The sequence below is a fragment of the Lathamus discolor genome, chromosome 6, assembly GCF_037157495.1.
Source record: "Lathamus discolor isolate bLatDis1 chromosome 6, bLatDis1.hap1, whole genome shotgun sequence".
NCBI classification, from domain to species: domain Eukaryota; kingdom Metazoa; phylum Chordata; class Aves; order Psittaciformes; family Psittacidae; genus Lathamus; species Lathamus discolor.
Genome location: NC_088889.1, coordinates 91,859,151 through 91,885,179, shown reverse-complemented (window position 1 = coordinate 91,885,179; position 26,029 = coordinate 91,859,151). Strand labels below are relative to the sequence as shown.

The window sequence follows — 26,029 nt, the reverse complement described above, 5'->3', positions numbered from 1 at the left end:
CTTTGGGGCAAGAACAGGCAGGGCTGGGTGCAGAGGGGACACTGCCACTCCTGCCTGTCCAGGTGTGAGCCCCCAACCCCAAAGAGGAGGCAGATCTCATCCCCTGGCCCATGGGGTCACAAACTCACCAGCACCAGGGCTCCGGGGGTCCAGGCCCTGCACCACAGGGACACACCGGCAGCAGGACCTGGGCTGCTGGCCTGTGCAGAGGGAAGCATCAGGAACAACAGCAGGGGTGCAGCAGGAGCCCGCATCCCCCTCTCCCCAGCACATGGGTCTGTTCCCCCAGGAGCAGCCCTGCTGGGACGGAGCGGGATGTCACAGCCCTCACGCTGCTGCCGCGCCACACGGGACCTGGAAAAACACTCACGCAGGCAGGGTGCCTAGTAATAAATTTATTGTATTTTATTACATATTCCCCTTTTTGCACTTAATTCCAATTCCTCATATTCAAACTCTTCTTTCTGAAAGAAAATGACTTTTAACATAAAAATATAAATTCTGCATTATTAAAAGTGCATACACCTTGAATAATAAACCATACAAATAAATAATAAAAGGCATTGACACAGTCTCATGCACTTGTCCTCAAATAATTTAAAAGTTATGGTACAATGCTGGGTCCCAAGCACAGCCAGCCTGCTTCCCCCATTACTGTACAGCTCAAACCCACTAAAACAGAGGAGAGTTTCAAAGCGTGGGGAGCCCCACGGCCCAGGTTGGTGTACAGTGACGCGACACGCAGTCGTCAGAACTGTAGATATTCCAGTGTAAAGCCTGACGTTGTGTCCAGAAGAGAAACTGCATTTGCACCAGGACTTAAAATTCAATTTTAACCAATGGTGAGGCACAGTTGGTGAGCAAACCTGGACAAACCAATACGTGGGAGGCCACAAGAAGATAATCCAGCCGCTCGGAGCCTGGCTTCCCCTGTGTCACCCCCCCAAGGCAATGTAGCACCTAGAAATGGTTTCTTATTGCACTGCACAAATGCCACCCGCACCTAACGCCGACCTCCTCGCATCGCGGTTTGTGCTGCAGGGTCTCGAGTGAACCGGGAGCGGGGTCTCCACTTGGTTTTAATCTGTGTCTTTAAAACACGCTGGCAGCAGACACAGCGAGTGCTGCCGCCTTTAATAAACCAGAAGACTCCCTAAACCTTTAGACCCAATGTAGACACGGTGCAGGTCCCGAGGTGCTCTTCTTCTACAAAACAAAGCTCCTAATAGTAAATGCTTGACGGTGCTTTAGGGACAAAACCCATGTCGTGCTTTCAGCTCACCACAGATTAAAACTAAATTTCAGTTCTCTCCACAGATAACATCAGATACTGCCAAATTATTTCCGATTAGGAGGCAAATGACAGAGATACAGGAGAAAAGAAAAGAAAGAAAACAGGAAAACTATTTGGAATGTCGTTTCCAAACCCTCTCTGTGCTGCCTGCTCACAGGGGATGGGCACAGAGCCCATGGGGAGCGGGACCTGGAGCCCACCCAACACCCTGAGCACGGAAACTCAACCACAACCTCTGGGTTTGGGTGCTCGTGTGGGCACAGACAGAGCCTCTGCTCCCGACGCAGAACGTGTCCTTACGGTTACATGGGAAGTGCAGGCTACGGACACAGCACGGACGGGGTTTCCCTGTTAAATAAAGAGAAAACAATACAAGACAGAAAACCAGTTTGTTCTCGTTTCAGCACTCCGGATCCCTCTGACGTGCTACACTCCAGCCTGGTCAGTAATGCCTGCGAAGGAAAGGATCAAAGATGTGCAAACAAAGCAGGAACCCGGGGCCATGCTCCTATGTGCCGACACCACAAACACAAGTCAGGCTTCAGTGGCGCTCCAGAGGCCGGCACCGGCTGGGAAGCACGGCCGGCGCCTGCAGCAGCGCTTGCATAGTCCAGTGCATGCGGTGGGAGGCGGGAGCTGCCATGCACAGCTTCGCTGCTGAGACAGGATGGGTGCTCATGCTCCGGCTTCAGTTTGGAAAGCAAAGAACCCCGCAGCTGAGGCGATGAGGGCACTTACAGTGGAACACGTGTTCTGTAATTAAGCTGCTAATTGTCTATCCTAAGCGTCTTTTTTCTTTATTTCGCCATATTTGATAAGTTTGACAGGGTTAACGATTTATACACCCAAAGTGAGACACAGGTTACAGAGAACTGCAGGCACCAAATTGTCTATCAAACGTGATTAATACAAATAAAAGGTGCCTCTTTAATACACGTCTTTGAAAATGTGCTTATCATTTGTATACTACTGAACACTATCCAAAAGACACAGGCCAGAAAAGGGTAAAAAGAATTTCCCTCCATGACTCCAGCAGGAACCTGGCGCTGGGATGAAGATGCGGCTTCCCTGCACCCCCCAGGCCACTTCCAGGAACAGGAGCAAGCGTCAGACTAGGGATGCGGTTGGGACAGCAGTTACACGTGGCTGACGACGGTGAGCTCAACCCGAAGTTGATCAGAAACACATCACAAAGCCCTTCAGAGGGCTGACAGCCTCCTTCCCGTGGAGCTCACACACACTCCAAGCACAAGGATGCTGCTGGGCCTCCCCCTTCGAAGGCATCTTCCACCAGCATGAGGTACCCAGCAAACCTCTGCCCCCAGGTCACCAGATAGGGGTCCCAGGCTCCATCAGCCCCAAGGCAGCCACACCAGGGGCCATTCCACGTGCCCCACACTGTGCATGATGGGCAGAATGGAAAATGCTTACGGAGCCAAATGTGAGTTTTAAAGAAAAGAGGTGACCATGTACAAGCAGCTGCTGCACAACAGCCTCGAGCCTTTGCTGCTCTAAGGATCAATGCACAAAGCCAAGGTGATGCTGACATCTAAGACTTGGAGGATCCCTCTCTGGAGTGTTCCCTGGTACCATGCCACATCCTTACATCTGGACAACATAATATACATGGACAGGAGTTCCTGTGCATGAAAGGGCTATGAAATAAGTCTGCTGTAAAGCAAGGAGAGAAGATTGATGATGCTTTTCCCCATATGCAATAACCTACATTCAGTTTTAGGAAGATTTACTCTACATCACTGATGGAGCCATGACCTTCCCAGCAAGGAGGCTTAGTTCTACTCAATGAACACCATTGCTTCCTGGACCCACACTCTTCAACCCTCTCCTGTGCAAGGCAGTGCATGTGCCACTGGAATGCATGATACCAAAAGCAGGGATGCAGAGGGGCAGCACACGCTGGTTTCCAACCTGCTTCACTACACCATGGACACAGCCATGGAACAGGTCCTGCACGGGCTCGCTCTGCACTGCTTTTAACATCAGCCGCTGGAAGCCAGGACCTCCTATTCCCATTTTGTCCACACGGGAGCTCTACTGCCCGTTCTCATGCCCCAGATGCAAACAGCCTGAACTGGCACTCGGCTCAGGCTCTGGTTTGGACACAGCCTCAGATTTTCTCCAGCCCAGGCACGCAGCACAGGAGCAAAACCGCCTCAACAGCCAAACAGCAGCTTCCACTTCAAACTCCTTCAGCGAGAGACGGCAGGAAAAGAAAATGTCATTTGATAAAGATAACCTTTCGCAAGTGTCCCATGGCAAAAGACAGAGAACCGGGCTCTGCCCAGGAAAAGACAACCCCGAGCCTGCACCAGCTACCAGAATTACATTCCTGCTACAAGAGCCTTTAGAAGAGCCAACATAGAGCACAAAATTAATACAGATAAAACCTTAGACAAATACTCCAACATCAACATTTCAGGGAATAATTTAAGAACTACAATGTGAAGCGAGCCTTATCTGCTCTGCTGGATGTAACAAAAAATAATCCAAGAATAATCCAAGTCACACAGTTAAGAAGCAAGTAATGCAATCTTGTTGCTGCAATGAGACTGAAACAATGCCTGGGAGGAGAAATGCATCGAGAGATGCTTGTGTTCGGGTTTAAAAATACAGTCCAGGGCCCAGAAGCCAGCCTGCAGGTGAAACACGCAGGCTGCTGGCATGCTGCTGGGCTGCAGGAAGTCAAGTGCTGCAGAAGGGCATGGGGACAAAGCGAGGGCTGCACTGCAGGCGGGCGCACTGTCACATACACGGCACCCCCAGCTCAGTGTCACACACACTGCCTGTTCTCTGGGGTGCCAGCTCCCCCAAAACACTCCCCTCCAAAGCCTGCTGCAGACGTGTGGTGAGCTTAGTACAAGAAGTGATTACAGAGCAGCAAGGTGCCCAGCAGACCTCGGTGAAAGGCTTCTCGGGCTCCCCAGCACATCAGCTCAAGGGAGGAGGCGGCACAGGCTAGCTCAGAGTGACTGCCTGGCTGAGGGCCGTTTGCTGCACCAAGAGAAGAGAGGCACAAACACATCTGTCCACCAGTGAAGCCGAGGGAAGCTCTGCCACAGCAGACTGGATGAGAGGCAGAGCCCCCATTCAGAAGACAAGCGCGCCCAGCACACTGCCCATCATGACCTACACAGGATTGCTGCTGAACATAAAGGAGAGGCAGCACTTCGATAAACAAAAATAAATACACCACACAGACAAAAGGAGTCGAGGAATCCACCTTCCAGGAGGAATTGTAAAGAACTTGAGGAATCTCCCCTGTAAGAAGGGCATGTAAACAAAGACGTCACCAGATGTAGTGTTCAGACCCTGACAGACTCATCCACAGGGGGCTGGGGAGTGGTTCCAAGGGACATGTGGGAGCCAGGCCCGCAGGGGAAGGTGAGCAGTGGGCAAGGGCAGGGACACAGCAGCACTCACAGAGGTGAAAACTGCCCCATGGTGTTTGGTACAGCCCCTCCAACCCCACAAGAGGCTGTCTCAAAGCATGCTCAGAGAAGGCGGAGAAGACAAGATGACACCCTGCTTATCTAAACAGCATTGCTCTAAGCAACGGGTGCTATGCTCACACCACCACAATTTAGCATCTGAGCACTTCAGGAAATGCTTCTCAGGAGTTTGAACAGGGGTCCTACAGCATCACCCACCCCAAGGTCAGGAAGACAGCTCTCCTACAGCACTGCCACCACCTCCCACAGGTACCAGGAGCTGGCAACCAGCTGCAGCTCAGTGGTTTCTTCTGTTGCTCAGTACAGTGTTTCAGAAGAGAGAAAGTAATTAAAGAGGACAGGGTAGAGGTTGCCTCAGGTATGGACAGAGCTGAACTCTTCGCAGACGTAGCAACAAAAAATGCAGGTTACATTTCATGGAAAAAAAACCACCCACTTTCAGCTGCTGGAATGCAAAATGAACTGTTACAGACACACGGACACACAGGTACCTTTCTGCACATCCACTAATGCTAGTCCCTCCTATACTGGCTGAGTATATACCTGAGAAACAACATTAGTGTTGAAATATTGCCCTTTAGAAAGCTTGAAAACGGAAGGGAGCAGGGAGAGGGGGTCAAGAGAGAGCATAAGAAGCGGCAGTCTCTCCTTCCCAGTTTCCTTCACATCCTCCCCAGCTCAGAACAAGGCCACGCCAGCGTGGACACAGCCTGCTCAGAACAAGACCAAAGGAATATCAGTTCACAGCTCTACAAAGCACACTAGTGTCAGTACAACTGGCTTTCAGATTCCAGACCTCGAATCTGAAGGAAGTTGTTGCATTTTCTATAGACTCCTGTACAAGTGCTATGGGACAGCTGCATTCATGTTCAACAACGACTCCAGCTAGACTACTTGCATCAGTGCTGGCTGCCTGTGGCTATTTGGTTTGATGGCAGAATCAAAAGGCGCTTTAACAACTTGCAGTTAACTTCTCCTCAAAACAGACATTAGGCACATGAACAAAAAAAACAAGAGCTCAATAAATTAGCTTCTCAGCAGAAGAAAAGACACCTGGATTGCAGCATTTCACTGAGGTTCCAGAGAAGGCCGTACAGACACCTGCATGCTGGAAGGTAACCTTTTCAGTGGCTTGTCAGCAGCCTGCTTGCCACTGGAAGGAGGAGACTGGACTCCGGGATCTAGCTGGGAAGACTTGGACTTGCGACTGGAGAGCAGAGAATGTTTGCTGGGGGCAGTGTCTTTAGGGACAAGTTTTTCTTTCGCAGTAAGGTTGGCATTGGTTTGGGAGGCTGGTGGGACAACACCTTTCTCTGATTTGTCTTCCAGCACGTTTTTACTGCCTGACTTGGAACTGCCACTCCCTGTCTTTTTGGAGAGCATCGTGGTCTTCCCCAGGTCTGCTGACCTCCGCGTCTCCTTCTGCCTTAAGGCCGATTTAAAGAACGACAACCCCTTCTCCTCCGATTTGCTGTCCCTCTTCAGGGCAGAGCGCACACCCACGTTTGGAGACCGCAGGTTGGCCATGGAGGAGCTCCGCACGTGCTTGCTGTCCACGGCGCGGCTGTCGCTCCTGGAGTGGCTGATCCGCGGGGAGCTCGTTCTTGAGCTGCTGGTAACGCTCGTCTTATCCGACCCCAGGCTTAGCTTAGAGCCCTCCCTGCTGAGGCTTCGGTCTGAAGTCCGGCTCTTCCCAGCAGAAGAGCCCTTAGTCAATGAGCCCGATGGGGTTCTCTTGGCAGCTGTGGAGGATGGAGATGAACCTGGCCTTTGCTTCTGCTGGGCTGATGGGACGGCCACCTCATGGGGCTTCGTGCTATGGTCCTTCCTAGCCTGAGTGGGAGCTGGAGACCCATGGCGCCCGCTGGCCCTAGAGGAGTCCGTCTTACTTCTAGACCGGGACACTTTCTGGGCACTCTTTAGTGGAGGAGGAGAAGCATGAGAGACCTTGGTCTCTTGCGTAGATAAGACTGTCCGTCCCTTCCTCAAACTTTTGTCTGGCTCAGAAACTCCCTTGGAGCTGTGAACCTTCTTGGGAGTGCCATCCGCCTTCTCTGCAGCCAGCCCCATCCCACTGGGGGCTTTCACCTCCTTGACAGGAGAGCTATCAACAGAATCACTCTGATCAACAAAGGCGATTTGGTTGTTGTTATCAAAAGGGTCCAAAGCAGGGTGATTCCTGTCTGGCTGCACAGAGCTTTTGCCATACTCATCTGAAAGATCTGAGCTAGATGTCCTTACAACAGCCTCTTCCCTGAATGCGCCTTCCATGACAGCCAAAGGAGCCCTGCGAGCCGTCTTGTGCTCCCGCCGACTGCCATCGCAGGGCTCCAGGTAGCTGCTGGAGAGGTTCCTCAGGCTGCCGAAGCAGGAGGTGGAGACTTTATCATCAGCAGCCTCCCCGATCTTCTCCAGGGTGGAAGCAGAGGTGTGCACCGGGGAGTCTCCAGAGAAGCGCGATGGCGAGTTGGAGCGCAGCTGCAGCTTCGCAGAGAGGGACCAGGAGGGCCTGACACCATTCTCACTCACTGCCAGCGGGCTGGTGACAGACGATCGGGATGACAGGCTCTGGCGCTGGACACTTCGCACAAAGGGACGAGTCGAAAATCCTCCTGCAGAGAAAGCAACACCTCAGTGCGAAAGCTGGGCCCTGCCTGTCCCAGCCATCCACGGACACCGCTCCCCTGTGTCCGACAGCCCACCTACACCATGCTGCTTGCCTCCCCATGCTGCTTGCCTCCCCATGCCTGCTGCAGCCACAGCTTCTTGCATGAAAGCTGAATAAGGAGTTCGACAACGGTTATTTGCTAGTGGCAGCCTGTAACTAAAACCCCAGATTTTCCTCTTATCCATGAGCAGCGGGAGACCACAGTTTTTGTACCTTGGAAGTCCTTGAAACTAGCCATCATTTCAAACTCAAATCAAACCCAAGATTATGCTCTCAGAAGTGCACGTATTTGTCTAAAAAACACTAGCACAAGTCCTTGAAAGGTTTTGCTGACAGCATTTCCTTTCTTTAAAAGGCTCCTTAAGGTTCTGTCCTGCTCTTCTCCACCCTTTTATACCAGAGAAAAGCTCACCTGTGCCAGAACCCATCTGCCAGAACCCACAGTACCTGCCTCCCCAGCTGCTACAGTAACTGTCCCTCAAACTACATATTTTGCAGCTATTTTAATAGGGATCTTGTAGCAGAAACAGTGGCCCAGTGGCCCCCATGCACTGCAGTGCTGATACACACCATCATCTTCACTCCTTTCCCCAGTCAGCTCTACTGATTCCGAGAGCGAAGCCAGGGACGTGCGCCGCGATGAGGCTGCCGAAGCGATGCTGGGCTGCTTGCTGCCAGGCAGGCGGCTCACCCAGTGCTCACAGAGCGAGGAGCTTGTGGAGCCTGCAAGGAACCAGACATGGACATCAAGCCAGAACATGGGAAACACTGGAAGGACACTGAGAGCTGGGTATGTACCACATGGCACCGGCTTCAACAGGCACCCAGAGTCTGGAGCCGGCTGACACAGCCACAGCATCCAGACACTGTTGAGAGCAAGTCTCCACTTGTTTGAAATAGCGTGGCCATAAGTGAAAGACAGAATGGCACCCAGCCCAGTACACTGTGAATCAACAGCAGCAGTGCAACAGCAGGCAGGCAGAGGGCAGTTCCTGAGCTGCCACAAAAACACAGTGCAAATCCTTTCCTTCCCAAAGGGATCTGCATCCACCCCCATCTCCCCCAGGATTCAGCTGCTGCCTGCCACAGACCAGCAGCTCTGCTGGAGGGAAAGCGACTGTCCCGTTTCATGTCCTGGTTTTGAGAAGGGCAGCTCTGGGCAGCATTGCCCATGGGGTGGGGAAGGGTTCCCCATCTCCACAGCCCCTGACACAACTACCCTCAACAGAAGAGGTGGGAGTTTCCTGTGGCCCATCTGCACAGCAGCAGGCTCAGAGAAGCCTCACTGAGTTCTGGGACAGAGAGCAGGGGCTTAAACCGGGCAGAAAATCCTTCAGAAGAACAAACTATCCATGCAAGACAATCCAGCACCACTCCCTGACAGTGCCTGCAGGGCTTACCTGCCACAGAGCTGTTGGCAGACCAGGATGGGATTGCTGTGCGCCTCTGGTAGAAAAGAATGTAAGCTGTCTGCTTGCAGACTTCGTTTTCAGGAAGTTGCTGAACATCACTGTCATCAAAGCAGTACCACTGACCATCAACCGAGTTTTTGCAATATGCTGAGAGGAAAAACATGACTCTTAGACCTTCCTCACTCCTGCTACTGTCAGGTTTGCTGTCTGATAACTTACACTTGACCCTATCTGCTATGACGGACTCGGAGGGGAATGAAAGAAACAGATTTATTCATGCAACACATCCTCTTCCAGTCTGACTGATGGGGGCCTGAGCCACCAGAATACGATAAACAGCTCCCATTCCAGGATTTTCTTTGTCCAGCATCACTGCTCAGAACAGGACACCATTACAGACAAAAACTGAGGGCAAAACCGGACACGCACATTCTGGGGCTGCTGTGTGGAGTCATACAAATCCTAAGACCCACCAAGCAACTCTATCTCCAGCTGCTCTCAGAGCTGTTGGAACAAGCTCAGAGGAGTTCATAAACTGGCTGCACACACAGGCAATGTGCAGACACTTCCTGGGTCTAACAGCCTGTTGCAACTATGCAAGTTCTATGCAAGTTCTGCTCTGAGTGGCCAGGAGCATTTCCGAAGCATGAAAGGCCCAGTTACATTATTCTGAAGGAAAAAAAGTAGCTGAGAAAGAAACATACATACAAGATTTGGGGTTAACAGGCATTATTCCATTCCTCAAAGTCATAAAAGTCACCCTTGCAGTATCACACAGCCAGCCCTTATCAGTTGGATTAGGTCCTTTTGCCAAGATGAGGAAGTTACAGACACTCAAATGTCAATGCAAGAGTTTTCTTCCTGAAAGGATCCACCACACACGACATGGCAGGTACTTGCCTGTATAGTGTCCCCCCTGCATGGTGCCATGATGATTGCACACAGCATACAGGTCATAGATATAGTCCTCAGGATCCCTCCCAAGACCGTAGGGCCTCCTCCAGGGTGACCAGTGAGATGGCAAACTCCAGCTGCTCTGGCTGCGTTTCACAACATGAGGAGTCATGTCCAAACCACTCAGGGGGAACTTAACCATGTTCTGAAGTTTCATCCTTCGGTCTCCTTCCTGTGTAAACACAAGGGCATGAGCTGCAGTGGCAGCAAGGCCACCATGCCTGGAGGAAAGAGAAATTCAGGACGGGAATACACAGGGCAGAAGAGGTGGCGTGGCCAGGTCCCCCCTGGCTGAGCAGCAGGCCTCGAGGCATCCTTACCTGTCGAAACCTTTTGAGGTGTATGATAAGAACATCCGGTAAGGTCCAGAGGCTCAGTGTGATGCTACCCTGCTGCAGTTGCTTGCAGTGTGGGCATCGCCATGCGTCATCTGGGGCAAGCTACATGGAAGAGGAAGGAGTGGGTTTTAGTTTTCACATTCTAAGGCAGCTTTAAGCTGTCAAACATCCTTTCCCTCACTTCTGAAAGAGGAGACAAGACAGGCTCCAAATTAAAGCTCAGTCATGGGTCCACCTCTAGGACAGTCCTCTTTTACAGCAGATCAGACCTCTGGCAATGAGATGCAGATTACTCAGTGCTCCAGGCAAGGACCAAATCAGACCCATCTGCAGTCTGCTCCTGCCACGTCAACCTCCTCCCACCATGAGCAGAGCTAGACGAGGAGAGCAGCCACACTCCTGGAGAAATGAACTCAGTGGGCACTGCACTGTGTGCAGTGATCGGGCTCCCACTCAGTGGGTTTGACCTGAGCCCACCCAAGGCCTGCTCAGGCTTGGAAACACAGCTTACTCTAAGACAGAGCAGTAAATTCCCAGGAGAAGCCACACTGTTCTAACCCTATATCATGTGTGCCAGAAAAAGACATTGCTGGTTCACAGGGAGGAAACTGCAGAACAGAGGAGTGAGTTCTCCTATCAACATTTGGGCAAAAACCCCAGAAACAGCACCTCCCACCGCTTCCTCCTTACTGCAGAGAATCTCTGTTAGCAGGGCTGGTAACTACTGTTGTGTTACAGAACTGTTCTCTTGTCTCAACAAATCAGTGTTTGCAGAAAACAGCTCCTGTGCCGAGTGTGGGAGCTGGTGCAGCACGTGGACAAGCCAGGCCTCCCGAGCCCTGTCTTGTCCCTACCTGCTCCTCTTTGGTGTACAGTTGGAAACACTGAGATAAAGTGCAGGTCTGAGGTTGGTGATGAAGCTCTCTCTGCTGGCGGACACTGTCAGAGTCTGGAATATATTCCTCTTCAGTGTTCACAAACAAGCTGCATCAGGGAGACAACACATTTACCAGTACATCCACCCAGCAGCCCCAAGTCTATGACCGTGGGGTGCAGCCTGAGGGGTCTCCTGCTTGCTGAAGGGTGCACAACTAACACAGCCACACAGCATCACTCTTGAGGTGAACACACTTCAAGGATTTCTACTTCATACTTACTAATCTTTAGTTTCTTTGTCCCATTCTACCACTAATTTCACATGAGCAGTTCCCCCCTGTCCACATGACTTCAATGCCCTGCAGAGAGGATGAGACAGAAGTTAGACCATCTTTCAGTCTCAAGTCTACTTTATCTTTTACATGCACAACTTCTCTCCGACAGCCCTTCATCCTTCCTCCACTCCCACACAGCTCAAGCTTGCAAAGGAGTACAAGGAATTCATACAGCAAAGAACATGGCAGAGCTGGCAAACTGCATTACCCAGTACTTTGGTTCTGGAAACAAACAGACATTTACAGCACAGACATCCACAGATTTCTAAAGAATAGCAGACACTACAAAGAAGTAAAAGGGTTGGAGTAAAACTTCCATTGTGCTCTCCATTCGGAAGAGGACAGACTCCAGATGGCATCACAGATACCACTGAGAATCGTCACACAGCTTCTTGAGGACACCCAATCTCTTCCTTGCTCCTACGGCCTGTGAAGTCCATTCCACACATCCACACCAACACCACCCCTTCCTGCATGGCTGCGCACGGAGTCCCCAGCTGACAGACCTCTCTCCAGCCCTGAATGAGCTCACCTTTCCACCGTTGGGTGGCAGAGGGGTCGCTCCTCCTGAGGTAGCAAGTACGTTATGCCCACAACACTGACCACTCGCAAGCTGAACGGGCAAACCTGCAACAAGGAGTAGAAGTCATCTCAATGGCTCAAACCCAGTTTACCCAAGTGCAAACCTGCTCTCAGCCTGGCTGAGGTGTACTTTGTCCTAGAATGTGTGTTTTATGTGAGAAAGCCAATTCACAAGGACTCAGTTATACCTAAGCAGCTACCAGAGGGGTGAGGTACAGCAAGCGAGGCTTTGTACCCAACAACTCCTCTATAGGGACATGAGCAGACACCAGGTTCTCATCAGAAACATACCATCACTAAGTAAATGTTTCAGCTTTTCTTTAAGACAACACCAGCAACCAGTGGATTCCAGTGCAGACACCAGCACTAACCTCTTAAGTATTTCTTGAAGATAAGGAGGTGAAGCAATTTCTTCCCCTGATCAGTCCAATCTTACCTGTCCCTTTTACACAACTGACAAAAGCACCAAAGAGGTGGAATACCAGATCTGGATATCATTGCATAAAGAAGTATTGGGAAGCTCTCAGTTTGGTGTGTGCAGCATGATCATCACTGCAAGTAACTGACTTCCACCCCTTCAGTCCCTGTCACAGAGCTGGAAGTCTCAACCAGAGAGATTTGTCTCACCTGCAGGCAGGCTGCAGGCCGCAGGAAATACTGCATCTTCTCCAGGATTTCCTTCTGCAGAATATCCCAAGCAATTGTTTTTTCCAAATGCAACACAAAGGGCAAGCCAAACCTATGGGAAGGAGAAGCAGTTGAGGCAGCAATTAAAGGACTATGTTCTGCAATCGATTCCCAGACTCTGACAGTGCCACTCTCCCCACTCGGCACTCTTCTGATGAACACTTCTCTCCAGGGAAGAGGCACTTAACTTTGGGATAACGCTGTGAGAGCTGCCCATGCAGAGGGCCCCTTCCAATGGGCTGCAGTCCTGCTCCCTGCTCAAGCAGGCTCAGGCTGCAAAGCTTTGTGACCTGCCTGCGATAATGTTTTGTGAAGCAAACTTGAGCCGCTGAGACAGTTCCAAGTCTGCTGTCGGTACAAACACCTTTGTCATGGTCATATCTCGCTTACTCCCACCCCATTTGACTCCCAGTTAGAAACTTCCACATATCACAGATATGGTCAGACGTGCTTGCTGCTCTCTGGAAGCAGACAGTTTACAGAGAGGTGGCACATCTTCCAGCTGCTCTGCACTCACCACTTCCCACTAACACAGGACTATTTGAAGTTCACCAAAACTAGGAATATTTTGCTGCATTCATGAATGGGTTTTCATCAACATGCTCTTTAGCACCTAATGCAAGCTAGGAATGCAAGCTGCTGCTCCTTCACCTTGTGTTTTCACTACATGGAGAGTAAGCCCCAGGTCAACTAAGGATGCAGCCAGAAGAGCAGCTCTAAGTGAAGCTGCCACTCACCTTTTGCTCTGCTGCCCGGTGCACGCTCGGTTACACACCAGCAAGACAATCTTGTCATTCGCTGCTGGTTTAGGAGAGGACTGCTCCAGTTTTCCAGACTTCGCTGTTCCTTGAGTGTAAGATATTGTTCGGGAGTGTTCAGTGCCACATTTCAAGTTATTCAGGTTATTGTTCACATGTATTCCTGAAAAACGAGGGGAAGGAAACATTTTATGTCATTTGCCTTTAGTGCTCTGATGCCCCCCCTCAGGAAACCCTTCCTGGGCTAAAGAGGACCAGGTCAGCGTGGGGTCAAGATCACTTTTGCCACTTGCATGAAGTGAAGGCTGCAAAGAGCAATTACTTTTCACAGTGACTCTTTACGGAAAGAAAGATAATGCCAGCGCTCACCTAACCGACTTTCTACAGCACTTTGTCTGTACAAGCGCTCAGTTTTGCCTGCAAGAAAAGCTGAAGTGACACAAACCCTACTTATGATTTCCAATAATAAAATTTGCCTTTGATTATGCTCCATCCACCCAGGATGCAATTACTCCCTTTCAGAAGGAGATGCAGAGAAGCTGAGGCTTCCGAGCTTTGAAAGAGAAAGTGTTTGTTCATTCCTGAGACTGTTTATTCATCACTGGCAATCTGATTTTAAATAACACAATTTCAATGGCTTCAGCTGGTCTCTAGCAGGTCTTTAAATTAAGCCTGACAACAGATTTCACATTAAAGCAGCCTGGCGTGTAGAATCAGCCTGGGAAGCCGGAGAAAGGAGTGTACATGGCTTCTTGATAACCTCCCAGCTGACAACACCATGCAGTCTGCTAGAATGAAGCTGGACAAAGAGATGAAATCAATATACCAGCTACCTGTGGGACTTCTATTCTCAAGTATACACTTTTCCAAAACAAACCTCTCTCACACACACCTGAGGTGGGCATTAAGCAGAGCTATGGACTTACCTCTCTGACTGAGGATACCCTCGGGCCTAAATATCTCTGGGGTCTCAAAGGCAAAAATGCAGTCGCTTTCATGAATGGTGTCCAGGTCATCAGTGTCGCAGAAGGAACGGTGAAATCCATCATAGTACATCTCTGTCAGCACAATCTAGAGCCAGCAGAAGCAAACCAGAACCATTAAACCACCTCTGCCTGGTTCAGCTGAGCTGCCCCATCTCTGCTAAGGGATGGCATTCCTCAAAACTTCCTGGCACTGGCCAGGAGCAAGGAACAGGGAAAAAGACTGACACAAACAAGAAGCTGGGGTAAGGGCAGAACATGGAGAGGTTTTTTCAGTGGGATCAGACACCTTTCCTGAAGCACTCCCTACAGAGGGATTCACCATAGATGCCCGACGGTTCCCTCACTGAAAGCATGCATGAATACCTGTGTGATCAGGAATGTCTGCACACTCCACTGATGGCTATCCCAAAATCATTAGGTTTCAAGAAACCCATGCACAGGGAAAAGCATGATCAAGATTACCGCTACCCTGCTTCACGGATGGAATTTCAATTCCTACATCCCCAATGTGGTACAAAAGCCCTTCACTCCCTCCTGTTGAGGAGAGGGCACCCAGTGACAGGCCCAGCCCATTACCTGTTCTGTTGGTATCTTGGTTTCTGAGGACACAGCTTCCCGCAGCCTGGCCACCGTCCCCACCACCGGCACAGCCACGCCAATGCGCATGCAGTGAGAGCACTTGCCCTGGTACACCACGGTCACGTAGAGCGGCCTGTGGAGAGCAGGGAGGCACTTACACCCTGCAGCTTTGCTCTGCATCTTTATCTTTGCTCTGCATCTTTATCTTTGCTCTGAACTTATCTGGATTTTTTTCCCCTCCCAGAAGCTTTTTCCTTTACTGGCAACTGCTGCCTTGCAAAAAGAGCATAAACACTTTGCAGGAAAACTTTTAACTTCACTTTTTGACACTGGAGTCATCAGCGAGGCTGTTCTAAGGAAAGTTAAAGAAAGTGTTTCATCCTTTTCCCCTTCTTAATTTTAAAATGCTATAAATAAAGTCCAAAGCAGAATGTTTGGTTATGTGAATCAAAGATTTTTTTTTCTCCCCAAAATTAATTCTATAGGAAGCTAAGGGGGGGAGGGGGGAAGGACCATTCTGAAACAAGTAAGAGGCTTAATTTTCCAATTCACCTGCAAAGTGAAAGAATTAAAGCCCCATATGGTCCTATCCATCTTTTTTAAAGACTTACTGCAGAGATTTTTGCTGACACCTCTCTTCCTTCAGTGGGAAATTAAACACCACTATGTGCATGGGAAACAGCCAACTTGACAGTTACATACCGTGTGTGAGGCAAAGGAATTGGCAGAGAGATGCAGAGGAAAGGGTCAAAGGTGTTGCTCTGCTTCTGGCAATGAGGGCACGTCAGAGAGGACCTGGTGTGAACATCAGTAAGAGGGCAGAGTTATTCCTCATTTCATCAGAACAGATAAATCACTAAGGCACAAGCAACAGCCTTCCCATGCCAACATAGCTGCCCCTCTACTCCTCCTCCTCCCCACAAAGCACTCTTCACAGATGCTCTACAGACAAAGCTGCCGTAAGTGATGGGCTACTGGTTCCTAGGTCCTTTCTGATTAATGAGGCTCCAAGTCCATTACAGGGTTTGCCAGGCAAGACTTCCCCCCACTCACTGCCTTTTAATAAACAGCACTGCAATATTAACAATGCACCACCAGTTGCTCCAACATGGAAGGCAGGGAAAGGTTTTGACTTTAACATGAGATGAAGTGACAGGAGGGAGATGGCAGCATCAGCACCACACGTGTACAGATCTCTTCCTCTGAAGGGAAAAACTCCACCTCTCACATCCAGAATTAACCTGCACCTTACACTGACTTCATGGGTTTTATACCAAGTTTAAGTTTTCTCCTTCACAAAGGAATCCCTGCAAATACTGTGGAGAAAGCCCTGCAATTCCAATTTTGAGAGCAGCACAGATACAAGGAACACTGAAGTCAGGCTGCTCTCTTGTATTAGTTCTGACTTGCTTTCAGCATGCACTGGGGCAGCTGAAGAAGTGGTACCTGCTGTAGATTTTCACAGGATATCCCAAATTCGAAGTAATGAAATTCTCCCTGCCCTCTGGAGCAAGATCTTAGTTCAGATTTCATTCAGGAACTCACAAACAACGGTGACACCAGTCTCAACTGCACTGGGATCTACTGTCAGGGCAGAATCGTACTGGGGTCACCAATACATGCCTTAATGCCTCAAAATATACTAAGTATCATACCTGTACTGGGCTTGAAAGAGTTCCTGCACGAAAGTACTGCTGATTGGAAAGGCTGGTCCCTCGAGCAGCACATCATCCTCCAGTGGCGGCTGAAAGAGAAGGATAAACCCTAGAAGCACTGCCAGGCGTGGAATGCTGGACGGCTCCAGCACCCCTAATTGAATCTGTGCCCTTCCTGCCCAAAGCCACCAAAAAGTGCCACCAAATGTCCAACTAAGGAGTGTGCTGTGCTCACAGTGGTTACACAGTGTGATGTAGCTTAGGGCAGCCCTGCGGTGAGCAGGGACCTCGCAGCAGGGCAGCTCTGGCAGCTCCTGCCCGTGGTGCCTCCCAGCTCTTGTGGAGCAGCATGGGACCCTTCCTGATTGTACTGGGGAGCACCCACCAGCTGTTAATGAAACAGTGTTTTCACCCAAACTTTTGCTCCATCCAAGCCACAACAGCTGAGAAGCCAGCAGGGAGATGGGATTGAAAAAGGAAGCCTGTACCCAAAGTTAGAGCCACTCTCCCGTGCTGGCTCCCAGCGAAACCCCTCACCTTGAGAGGAGGCATCCCGCTGTAGTTCACCACGTTGTTCAGATCCTCGTGGACTCTGTCGAGGAGCCACAGCAGGAACTCCTGCGCGTCGTGCTGGGCGTTCCCGCGGTACTGCATGGCGTTCTTGGACACAATGTTCTGCAGAGGGAGGAGATGGGTACAGCAGGAGAGCGGCAGCGAACAGTCCCCTCCACTGAGCCCGCATCACCACAGAGGCAGGGCTGGCTGCGCACTTACAGCCAGAGAGACACAGCTCTGGAGGGGACACTGCTGTCCCACACCAGCCGGGCATGGGACAGGACCTACCACTGCGTGTCAACCCTCTGCCCAACTGGAGCTCCAGCAGCACCCGGTGCCTTGCTGGGCAGGGAAACTGCCACCAACCTCAGGAGAGGGCAGAGGGGTGAGGGCAGCGGTTGTGGAGGAACTGCACCATCGTTAAACAGAAGCGTTCATAGCAAACTTGGTGCTCACCCCTCTGAACTGAGCCCCCAACCCTATCAGTGCACTGTACTTGCACACAAGCCAGGAACGCCGAGGGGCCAGGCAGGACCACTCACACGGAGCCCCAGCTCCTCCACTCCTCTAATCAGACTTTGCAACAGCTTGAGAAATGAGGCTGGGCTGCTCGCTTTATCCCTCTAGAAAATGGGGTCACCAGAAGCAGGGGGTGGTGAAAAAGGCAGGAAAGGACTCATAAACATATAGCGCCTGTCCCCTGCGATCTGTGCACCTGCCTCAAGGCAGCAAAACAAGGGAAAACAGAACTAATCTGCTCTCCTCACATATGTGCGAGTCCTCCTGACAGCAGCTGCCTTACCTGATCTAGCTTGTCCTTCTAGCTTGGTGAAGTTAGCCAGGAGGTGCTATCACCACAATTGCAAGTCCTAGGCTAGACAGAGTTGAAGACAAAAGGGGCTTTAGTGTTGCTAGGAAGAGGAGAATCTCGTATTTGAAGTAAAAAAGGGGGCATTATGGGGTCTGTGTGGAAACATACACCAGTAAGCACCTCAGGCACACAGGCGAGTGCTCCTTATACCAGCTCTCTCTGTGTCACCAGCACATCACTCTAGCCTAGACCTTCACTGCCTTTTACTGACGCGTGCTCCTGGTGATGTGACGTCCTACAGCGAGCTGCACAAGGCGAACACCCCAGAGCAGAGCAAACCCTAGGGATTCACATCAACCATGTGCCTGTATCTGTGTCATTCCTGTCTCCAGGATAACTGTTCTGATTCCAAGACTCCCGCAGCCTGAGTGGACCAAGAATAAAGAGCTGCCTGTGGAGACAGATCACAACATCTTGGAAGCGGCTCAGGAAGCACTACAAAATATCAGATGCGATTCCCTCACAAGAGGCTCCGTTACAACAACCACTCCAGCAGCAGCTGCGTGCTCCCGGTGTCACTCACACTTCCTACCACCACTGCTGCAAGCGGGTTTGTTAGTGCTTAAACCTCTGCATCTGCTGCTCTATGGAATGCGCCTGCCTCCCCATGCACTCCGAGCTGCTGGGACAGCAGAGCCCTGCAAGGCTGGCGAGGGGCAAAGGAGCAGCAGCAGACACACAGTGCGGAACAGGCAGTGCTGGGGAACACGGACCAAGGCAAGAGATAAAGGAGCTGAATCAACTGGTTTAACAGTCTGAGAACAGCAGGAACTCGAAGCGCAGCCCAGGCTCAGCTGCCTGCCTCTGCACCTAAACACAGCCCCACAGCTTCCCTCCCCAGCCAGCCCCCGGCTCTGGGCTCTATGAGCACACGTGGGGTCCTATTGCTACTGCAACAGGCTGCAGATACAGCGTTAAGAAGCAATTGGTTTAAAAAACACATCAACCCACATTAAAACCACCACATTTACCAGCCCCCCGTTGCCTTTAATCCTCTGCCCCTAATCTGGCTCTGCTGGAAGTGTAGGTGGCAAATCTGACCAGACCCCATCCGTCGCCAGAGGTATTACAAACGGGTCAGGAACGATTTCAGTGCAGCTGTTTCAGATGTGAGGCTCCAGCAATGAACACTGAACCCCCTCTCATCCCCTTCCATGAGCACGCAGCCAGGCACCTCCAGCCCCTTCCCTTGGAGCCCTGAAGAGCATGCAGAAGGATGTGTGAAAGCCGGCACACAGGCACCCTGAATGGAAGTGGCACCACCAGTAGAGATAACAGGGGAAAATCATCATTTCCTATTGATTGCACACACTTGCTCAACCCCCTAATGCAAGCACCCAACAACCACACAAGTCCCTGCCTGTCTATAAAGCAGATTTACAGCAAAGGCGCATTATCATATTTATCAGCCGCTGGAAGTTTGATAATCATTCATCTGTTGCTCTGAATAGATGCAATAAATAAATCCAAGCATAGCTGAACCTCTGGCCTCTCCTCTGCTGCTGTTATTGTTCCAGATTACAAAGACAACCCAGGGAATAATGTCAGTGTGCTGTTTTGCAGCGTGCCTCTGGTAGGAAGCAGCTGTGGGGAGGTTTTTGTACATGAGCGGATGAAGCCAGCTCATTAGAGACCTGACACAATGCCACACGTGAGCAGGAAAGAAAGGCTATTCTTCATCTTCCACCGAGCACCATCAAGTTCTGCTCAACCAGGTTATTACTTTTCTTTCTTAAACCCACAGGCACAGCTCTGTTTGGGCAACGTCTGCTGCAGACACCTCATGAGGAGCATTTATCTGAGTTACTCCCTGTGCTCACACACACAAACAGCAACTTCCCCTCTCTGAAGGGAGATGCTGTGTTCTGGGGAAAGCAATGCCCAGGGAACAGCTCAGATCTCCTGTCCTCCCCCAGGTCGGGGATGGGGACAAGGCCAAGGCCAGCACCAGCCCTGTGCCCACCCACCTACCTCCTGCCCAGCACTGAGGACAAGGTGCTGGTTCAGCCCGCGACAGAAGAGATCTCCTCTGGCTGAGCAATACCACAGCTCAAAGAAGGGAGCTCTGAAGGCAGCAGCTCTGTCGAAGCAGCCAGGGCAGGACAGAACGCTCCTCCTTTTCTCCACGGGGCACCCCAGAGATGCTGGGGCTCTGGAGGCAGCATCCCACAGGAGATCATGGCAGCTCTTTGGGAATCCAGAACAGCTACCAAGAGCCAGGACCTGCCGGCTGCAGGGGGGTGAAAGCACAGCTTTTATTGCTGCACTTCAGAAAGTAAAGCCAAGAGCAGCAGGCAGAGCACAGCGTGCCAGGACCACAGGGCATCCTCCAGCACCTTTAACAAGCCCGGACAAGCAGCATCACCCCACCAGCCCCTGCCTGACACCCATCTTGTGCTGGCAGCTACTCTCACCCTCCCACATGAAGCCTCAGTTAATCCTGATGAACCACCTTTCTTCAGCACACACAGAGGGCAAAGTCTGTCAGGATGACACCTTCCAGGGCTGCTGCATACACATGCAGAGCTCGCCCCTCTGTGCAGGCACCGGTGGTGAAGAGATTGTAAGAAAACACCAGGAAAAAAGTAAGCAAAAGCACCCAAACCCCCCCACACAAAATGGACTTGCATTTCATTGATCATTAACATTAAAAAAGTCTGATGTGGAAAGGCTGCCCAAGACCTTTGTGATCCCACTGAAGCTGCACATTCCCGTGATGGCAAGGAGCACCACAATAATGATGTAGAAAAGTTGTGACCCACTTCTTGTTTCAAGTGAAGTGTGTCACTTCCAAGCCCCAGAGCAGCCCTAGGACAAGTCACCCCATCACAACATCTCCACTGGGAGCACCTAGACTGAACTGGAACAAGCACTTCAAGATCCCACATTACCCAGCCCCATTCAAAGCCCTTTTAGATGAACACAGGAACTGAAACACCAGAACCAAGAGACAAGGGACAAGGAGGGAAGGGCGAAGGGTCTCGCACTTCTTTCATGTCCCAGTCCTCCATCTCTGTAACGGGAGGATTGTCTGCTCTCCACTAAAGTATTTTAGGAACAAGCAGATAACAATGTCCAGAATAAAATCATTGACTGCCGTGCTAGGCAGAAAGCAAGATAATAAATATGACCTGGGGGATCTCATTTCACATACAACTGGCCCCATTAGCAAAGCACAAGAGCTCTAGCAAGTGGAAGAGCTCATGGCCAAGAGCCCCAGGAGCAGGACCAAAGGCTTCCAACATCCAAACAGTACCAAGCAGCCCCACGCTGAGAACTGCTGTCATTTAAGCTACAACAGAAGGTAAAGACACTGAGCACATCAACATTTTGGAGTTCCCCCATAATGCAGAGGAGTTATTTATTAAGTCACAAAGTGACTAACTCAGCCAACTGCTTGTCCCAAGTGCAATGCTTGCTCTTAGTGCATTTCCAACACACCTGGAAGAGCTACACACAGCTACTGTGAAACCCTACACTAAACATGGGTTTAAATATAAATAAATAAAGCTGGAAGCCTGGCACAATCGTGAACCTGGCACAGGAATTGCTGCTCTACTGACAGGGATTCATTCTGGATTCAGATGTAATTCTGATAATCCGACTCAATCGCTTGTTTTGATTTTGCTGTATTTGCTCTACACACTGCGGGCCACAAAAGTAAGGCACTCTTCATCTTGCAGGACAAAAAAATGCCATCAACAGTTGTAGCACACAAAGGGTCTTGTTAAACATTGACATGCTTCAGTGTGCAACTGGCTGCACTGCAAGAAAGCCTCAAAACAGCAAACAGCCTCATCACCCCCAGGAGAGCAGCACTCGGAGGCAGGCAAAGGCCTGCAGGAGCTGGGTAAGTACGTAAGTATGCAGAGCTTTTCAAGCCCAATTAGTTGGAAAAAAAAAACCCTTTCTCCCCCCTGACCCCCTCTGTCACCTCCGGGCCCACAGACCAGCTCCCCGTGACAAAGAGCGCTCTGTCCTCACTGTCTGACACTCCCAGGAACTTCGCAGGCAGAGCGGGACAGCTCCCTGGAAAAAAACAAGCCCAAAGCCCAGCTACTGCTCATACAATAGATGTTTATCACCATTGTCACCCCATCACAAAGGGGAAAGAGGAAGCACAAGCTGCAATATTGGCCCTTGTTATGAAAGCAGCAGCTTTGTTTGGGCAGGAAAATAAAACCCACTGAGCAATTGGAAGGATTGTTAAAACAAACTGCAAAGGAGCACAGGACCAACAGGAAAGTCACCCAAAGCCAAAATATAAACCACCATCCATCACCTCCACCATGGGGCTCCTGCGTTGTCCTGCCAGGCTCCCTCTGCTCCCAGCCCTGCTTCTCAAGGATCCAAACTTCCCCATCCCACTCCACTCCTTCCCTAACCTCTTCCAACACCAGGTTTAAAACACAAACACTGGCAGAGACACTTCGGTTTCACGTGGATCTGACCAGGGATGGTGCGCTGGCCGCTGCCTGGGCGAGCACTTCACCTCCCCTCCCCGTGCATTAGCTCGCTCTCAGCCCTGCCATTACAAGACAAACCATTTTATCGAAACCACTCATTTGAACTGCCCTTTCCTCGTTTCCAGCAGCAGCAGCAGCACTACATGATTCACGAACCTGTGAGATGGGTTATTTCTCAGAGACCAACCTAAAAAAGGGAGAGAATACTACCAAGAAAAACCAGCTGAGGGTAAAGAGCACCTCACCCCCTCAAAGGCCTCTGTCCACAAGGACTCAGACACTCTTAGTAATGAATTTCCTCTGCCCCAAGAGAAAAGCCTACAGATATAAGAACAAGCAAGAGGATAAGTATTATCCTTTATCCTAAAAGACGCTTAGCGCCTGCAGATAAGTATTTAGGAATTAGAAAGTGTCTTTGCCCTGTATATCCAGTGACAAAAGAGGAAGGAAAAGAAAAAACCAGCCCAATGCACACGGATTTCTACACATGCTGGCTAAAGAGCTTTCTGACTACAAATAACTGCTGCTGTCAATAGCTGCTTCTGCTGGAGTGAAAGTGCAGAAGGACTGTTTTGAATACACTTTACACTCTTACAAATAATGATGGCAATGCAGGTGGGGAGCCTTCCACCATCTATCCAAAATAAGCCTGGGGGGATGCTCTTGTTGTGGGGAGAAGCAGCAGTTTGCAGACTGAAAGTGCCAATTTTCACCGCTCTCAAATCTGAGCCTGTTATTTACATCTTTAACTGCGAAATCTGCTGCTGAAAACAAATTTAATTAAGAACATTGAATTTAATAGCAGGTTCAGGCTACTTAACTGGCTTTAGAGGTGCTAATTTACTATTAAAAGTAATTGACCCCATAAGGAGTGGAGTGCCTGACATAATGACAAAGTTCTCACAAGCAGGACAGGGGCTGTTGACATTGTGCAGCACAGAAGAGGACCTACTGAGGCTAGATCCCCTGCAGCAAGATGCTTTTTAACAACCTCCGGGGACCTGGCAAGGAGAAGATTGATGGGCTCCAGCTATATCCACTACAAGTAGAAAAGCATTTGCTTACCGTTAGTGATGCCTGCAAGCGGGCAAACCAAGTTCCACTATGAAAAAAAAACCCTTGGAACATGGCCTTAATTTAATGTACAGACCTGCTTCTCTTCCTCCTGTCACTCTTATCTGAACACCTCTATGGCAGGCCTGCATGGACAGCGAGTCCTGGCCTAGAAAGTGGTCTGCTTTCCCCTCTGATTTTATCAGTTACACTGGCAAAAGGTAATTCTGCTTTCACAACCTTTTATTCCTGCTATTACTCAGGAGAAATTCACCGCTCCTCCTCCTGCCAGCGCACCTCCAGAGCACTGAGGGATTACAGCAAAGGGGAGCGCCCTGTGGTGCTGCCAGGACTCAAACCTCAGCCAAGAGGATTGGCTGCCCAAGTGCCCCTCCAGCAACGAGCTCCTAAAACCACCAGAGTCACACAAGGTTCCTTTGCTCCAAAGGCAAACAGCTCTCCAGGGAATACCCCACCATAAGGGCGGATGCAACTGCCTGGAAACACACAGGAGAAAAGAAGGGAGGTGCCGGCTGTGCGTCAACCCAAGGGACTGAGGGTGCCAAAGACTGCTGGCACCCCAGAGCTGCCTCTTGGGCACCCGACATCCAACAGAAACATGGAGGAAGAGCAAACTCCAATGCCCACTGTCCCTACCTGCTGCCTGCACCCCACCTGACCTGAATGCAGAGCCCCAGGACGTGGTAGCTACGTTCTTGTGGTATTTTCATGCATCTGCACATCCCCTCTCCAACTCACTCTGCAGGAAGAATTCCCCTAAAGCAAAGGTCTTTAAGTTAATGGCTTGGAAGCTACCACCTACCCTCTCGTTCTTTCACACGGATGAACAGTTTTATACGCCAGGGAAGAGCTGTTACAATAAAACTTCACAATACCCGTTTTGAGAAGCGAGGCCTGGAGCGCTCTAAAAGCGGTTGCGTCTTGTCTCCATCACATCTCCCTGTGGGGGCTCCAAGGGGGAGAACACCGCAGCGTGAAACAAGTTCGCACCAGGAGGTGGGTATGATGCTGTCCTGCAACGCACTCCTCAAACCAGCCCAAACTCCCAAGTGCTGTGAGCAGCCACCTCCTCCTCTGTGCACTCGCAGCTCCCAGCTCTGGCACCCCAACAATAGTTTGCCTCATTTCTAACAGTGGCACTTCAAAGGTATGAAACAGCAAAATGGGCACTTTCACGGGTAAAAACTAGCAGAGCTGTGGGCCAGTGGTCAACACCACCCCTAACAAACACAGCGTCAGTAAGGAAGGCAGCAGCTGCTCTCACCCTGGGGCGGTGAGAGCGGCCACCACTGCCATGGCACGGGCACACCACACTGTGCCCCAGCCAGGCTGAGCAGGGCCAGGGGCTGCTTCTCCGGAAGGACACCGGGAAGAGGGAGCAGCTCTCCAGAGGGCTTCCCACAGCCTGCGAACCCCCGGGCCAGCGACAGGGCCCCACCGCACGCCAACAACCAGAGCTCAGCCTGCGGCGGCGTGCGATGGGGAAACACGTTCCCTGGCGTCACCACCGGCACCCAGCGCGACACGTGGAGCCCAGCCCCGGGCACCAACGGCCTCCCCACCCCGGCGCCGCAGGGATGGGGCACTCGAGCCCGGCCGCTGCCCCGCACCCCGTCCCCCCGCCTCGAGGGGACGAGGCGGCCGCCCCCCCGCTCAGCGCCCGCGGGGCCCGGCCGCCGCTCACCTTGAAGTCGCGGCTGTGCTGCGGGGTGTACTCCAGCGTCCAGAGCGCCCGCACCAGCTGCGCCAGCTGCTCCGTGACCTCGCCGGGCGCGGCCGGCGGCCCGTCGGCGGCGGGGCTGGGGGCGGCGGGGGGCGGCCCCCCGCGGAACTGCTCCAGCGCCAGGAACTCGGCGAAGAGCTCGGTGTTGCTGAGGCACTGCAGGATGGCGTTCATGAAGCAGGTGTTGCCGTGGTTGCGCAGCCCCGCCACGCCGGGCACGGCCTCGGGGCCGCCGGCGGGCCGCGGCGGGGGCTCGGGGCTGCGCGGCGGGCCCGGCGGGAAGCAGCTGCCCAGGCCGCCGGCCGCCTGCGGCGGGGGCAGGCGCGGGGCGTGCGGGCCGCGGGACTCGGGCTCGCTGCTGTAGTGCGAGAGGGTGGAGAGGGTCTTCAGCACGCGGCTCATGAACCCGCCGAGCGACCGCCCGGACGGGCTCGGCGAGGCGGACGGGGCCGCGCCGCCGCCCGCCGCCCGCCCGCGGAACAGCCGCTTGCTGAAGGAGCGCTTCTCCTTGGCGCTGCCGGCCGGGCCGGGGCCGCTCACCCGCGACATGGCTGCGCGGCGCAGCGCGCATCCCCCCGCGCTCAGCCCGCCGGCCGCCGCATCCCGCCGCCGGGCCGCAGCCGCCGCGGCTCCGCCGCCTCACGGCGCCGCCATGCAGCGGGCGGGGCGGGGCGCGCCCTCACGTGACCGCGCCGCCACCTCGGCGGCGGGCGGGCGGGGCTGCGCCGCCGCCATCTTTGTCGCTG

General features: G+C 51.8%; 1 protein-coding gene across 1 annotated transcript; it reads right to left on the bottom strand.

Moving 5' to 3' along the window:
* Positions 1-380: 380 nt before the first annotated feature.
* On the bottom strand, positions 381-25,849 carry USP31 (ubiquitin specific peptidase 31). Its single transcript, XM_065684968.1, has 16 exons — positions 25,245-25,849; positions 17,132-17,269; positions 16,595-16,683; positions 15,642-15,734; positions 14,937-15,072; positions 14,301-14,445; positions 13,354-13,537; positions 12,557-12,668; positions 11,880-11,974; positions 11,294-11,371; positions 10,991-11,120; positions 10,119-10,238; positions 9,745-9,970; positions 8,833-8,991; positions 8,003-8,155; positions 381-7,376 (listed from the first exon to the last, which is right to left on the bottom strand). Exons 1-16 carry the CDS (start codon positions 25,830-25,832, stop codon positions 5,833-5,835), a joined length of 3,990 nt encoding a protein of 1,329 aa, XP_065541040.1. The 5' UTR covers positions 25,833-25,849; the 3' UTR covers positions 381-5,832.
* Between the last annotated feature and the right edge of the window lie 180 nt (positions 25,850-26,029).

Bases quoted from the DNA above. Each gene is read 5' to 3' on its own strand.
- USP31 (XM_065684968.1), bottom strand. From the start codon at position 25,832: ATGTCGCGGGTGAGCGGCCCCGGCCCGGCCGGCAGCGCCAAGGAGAAG. The intron at 12,669-13,353 runs GTGAGTGGCAGC...TCCTTCCCATAG, and splicing joins ACCGGGCAGCAGAGCAAAAG to GTTTGGCTTGCCCTTTGTGT. The intron at 11,372-11,879 runs GTGAGCTCATTC...TCCTCTCTGCAG, and splicing joins TGCCACCCAACGGTGGAAAG to GGCATTGAAGTCATGTGGAC.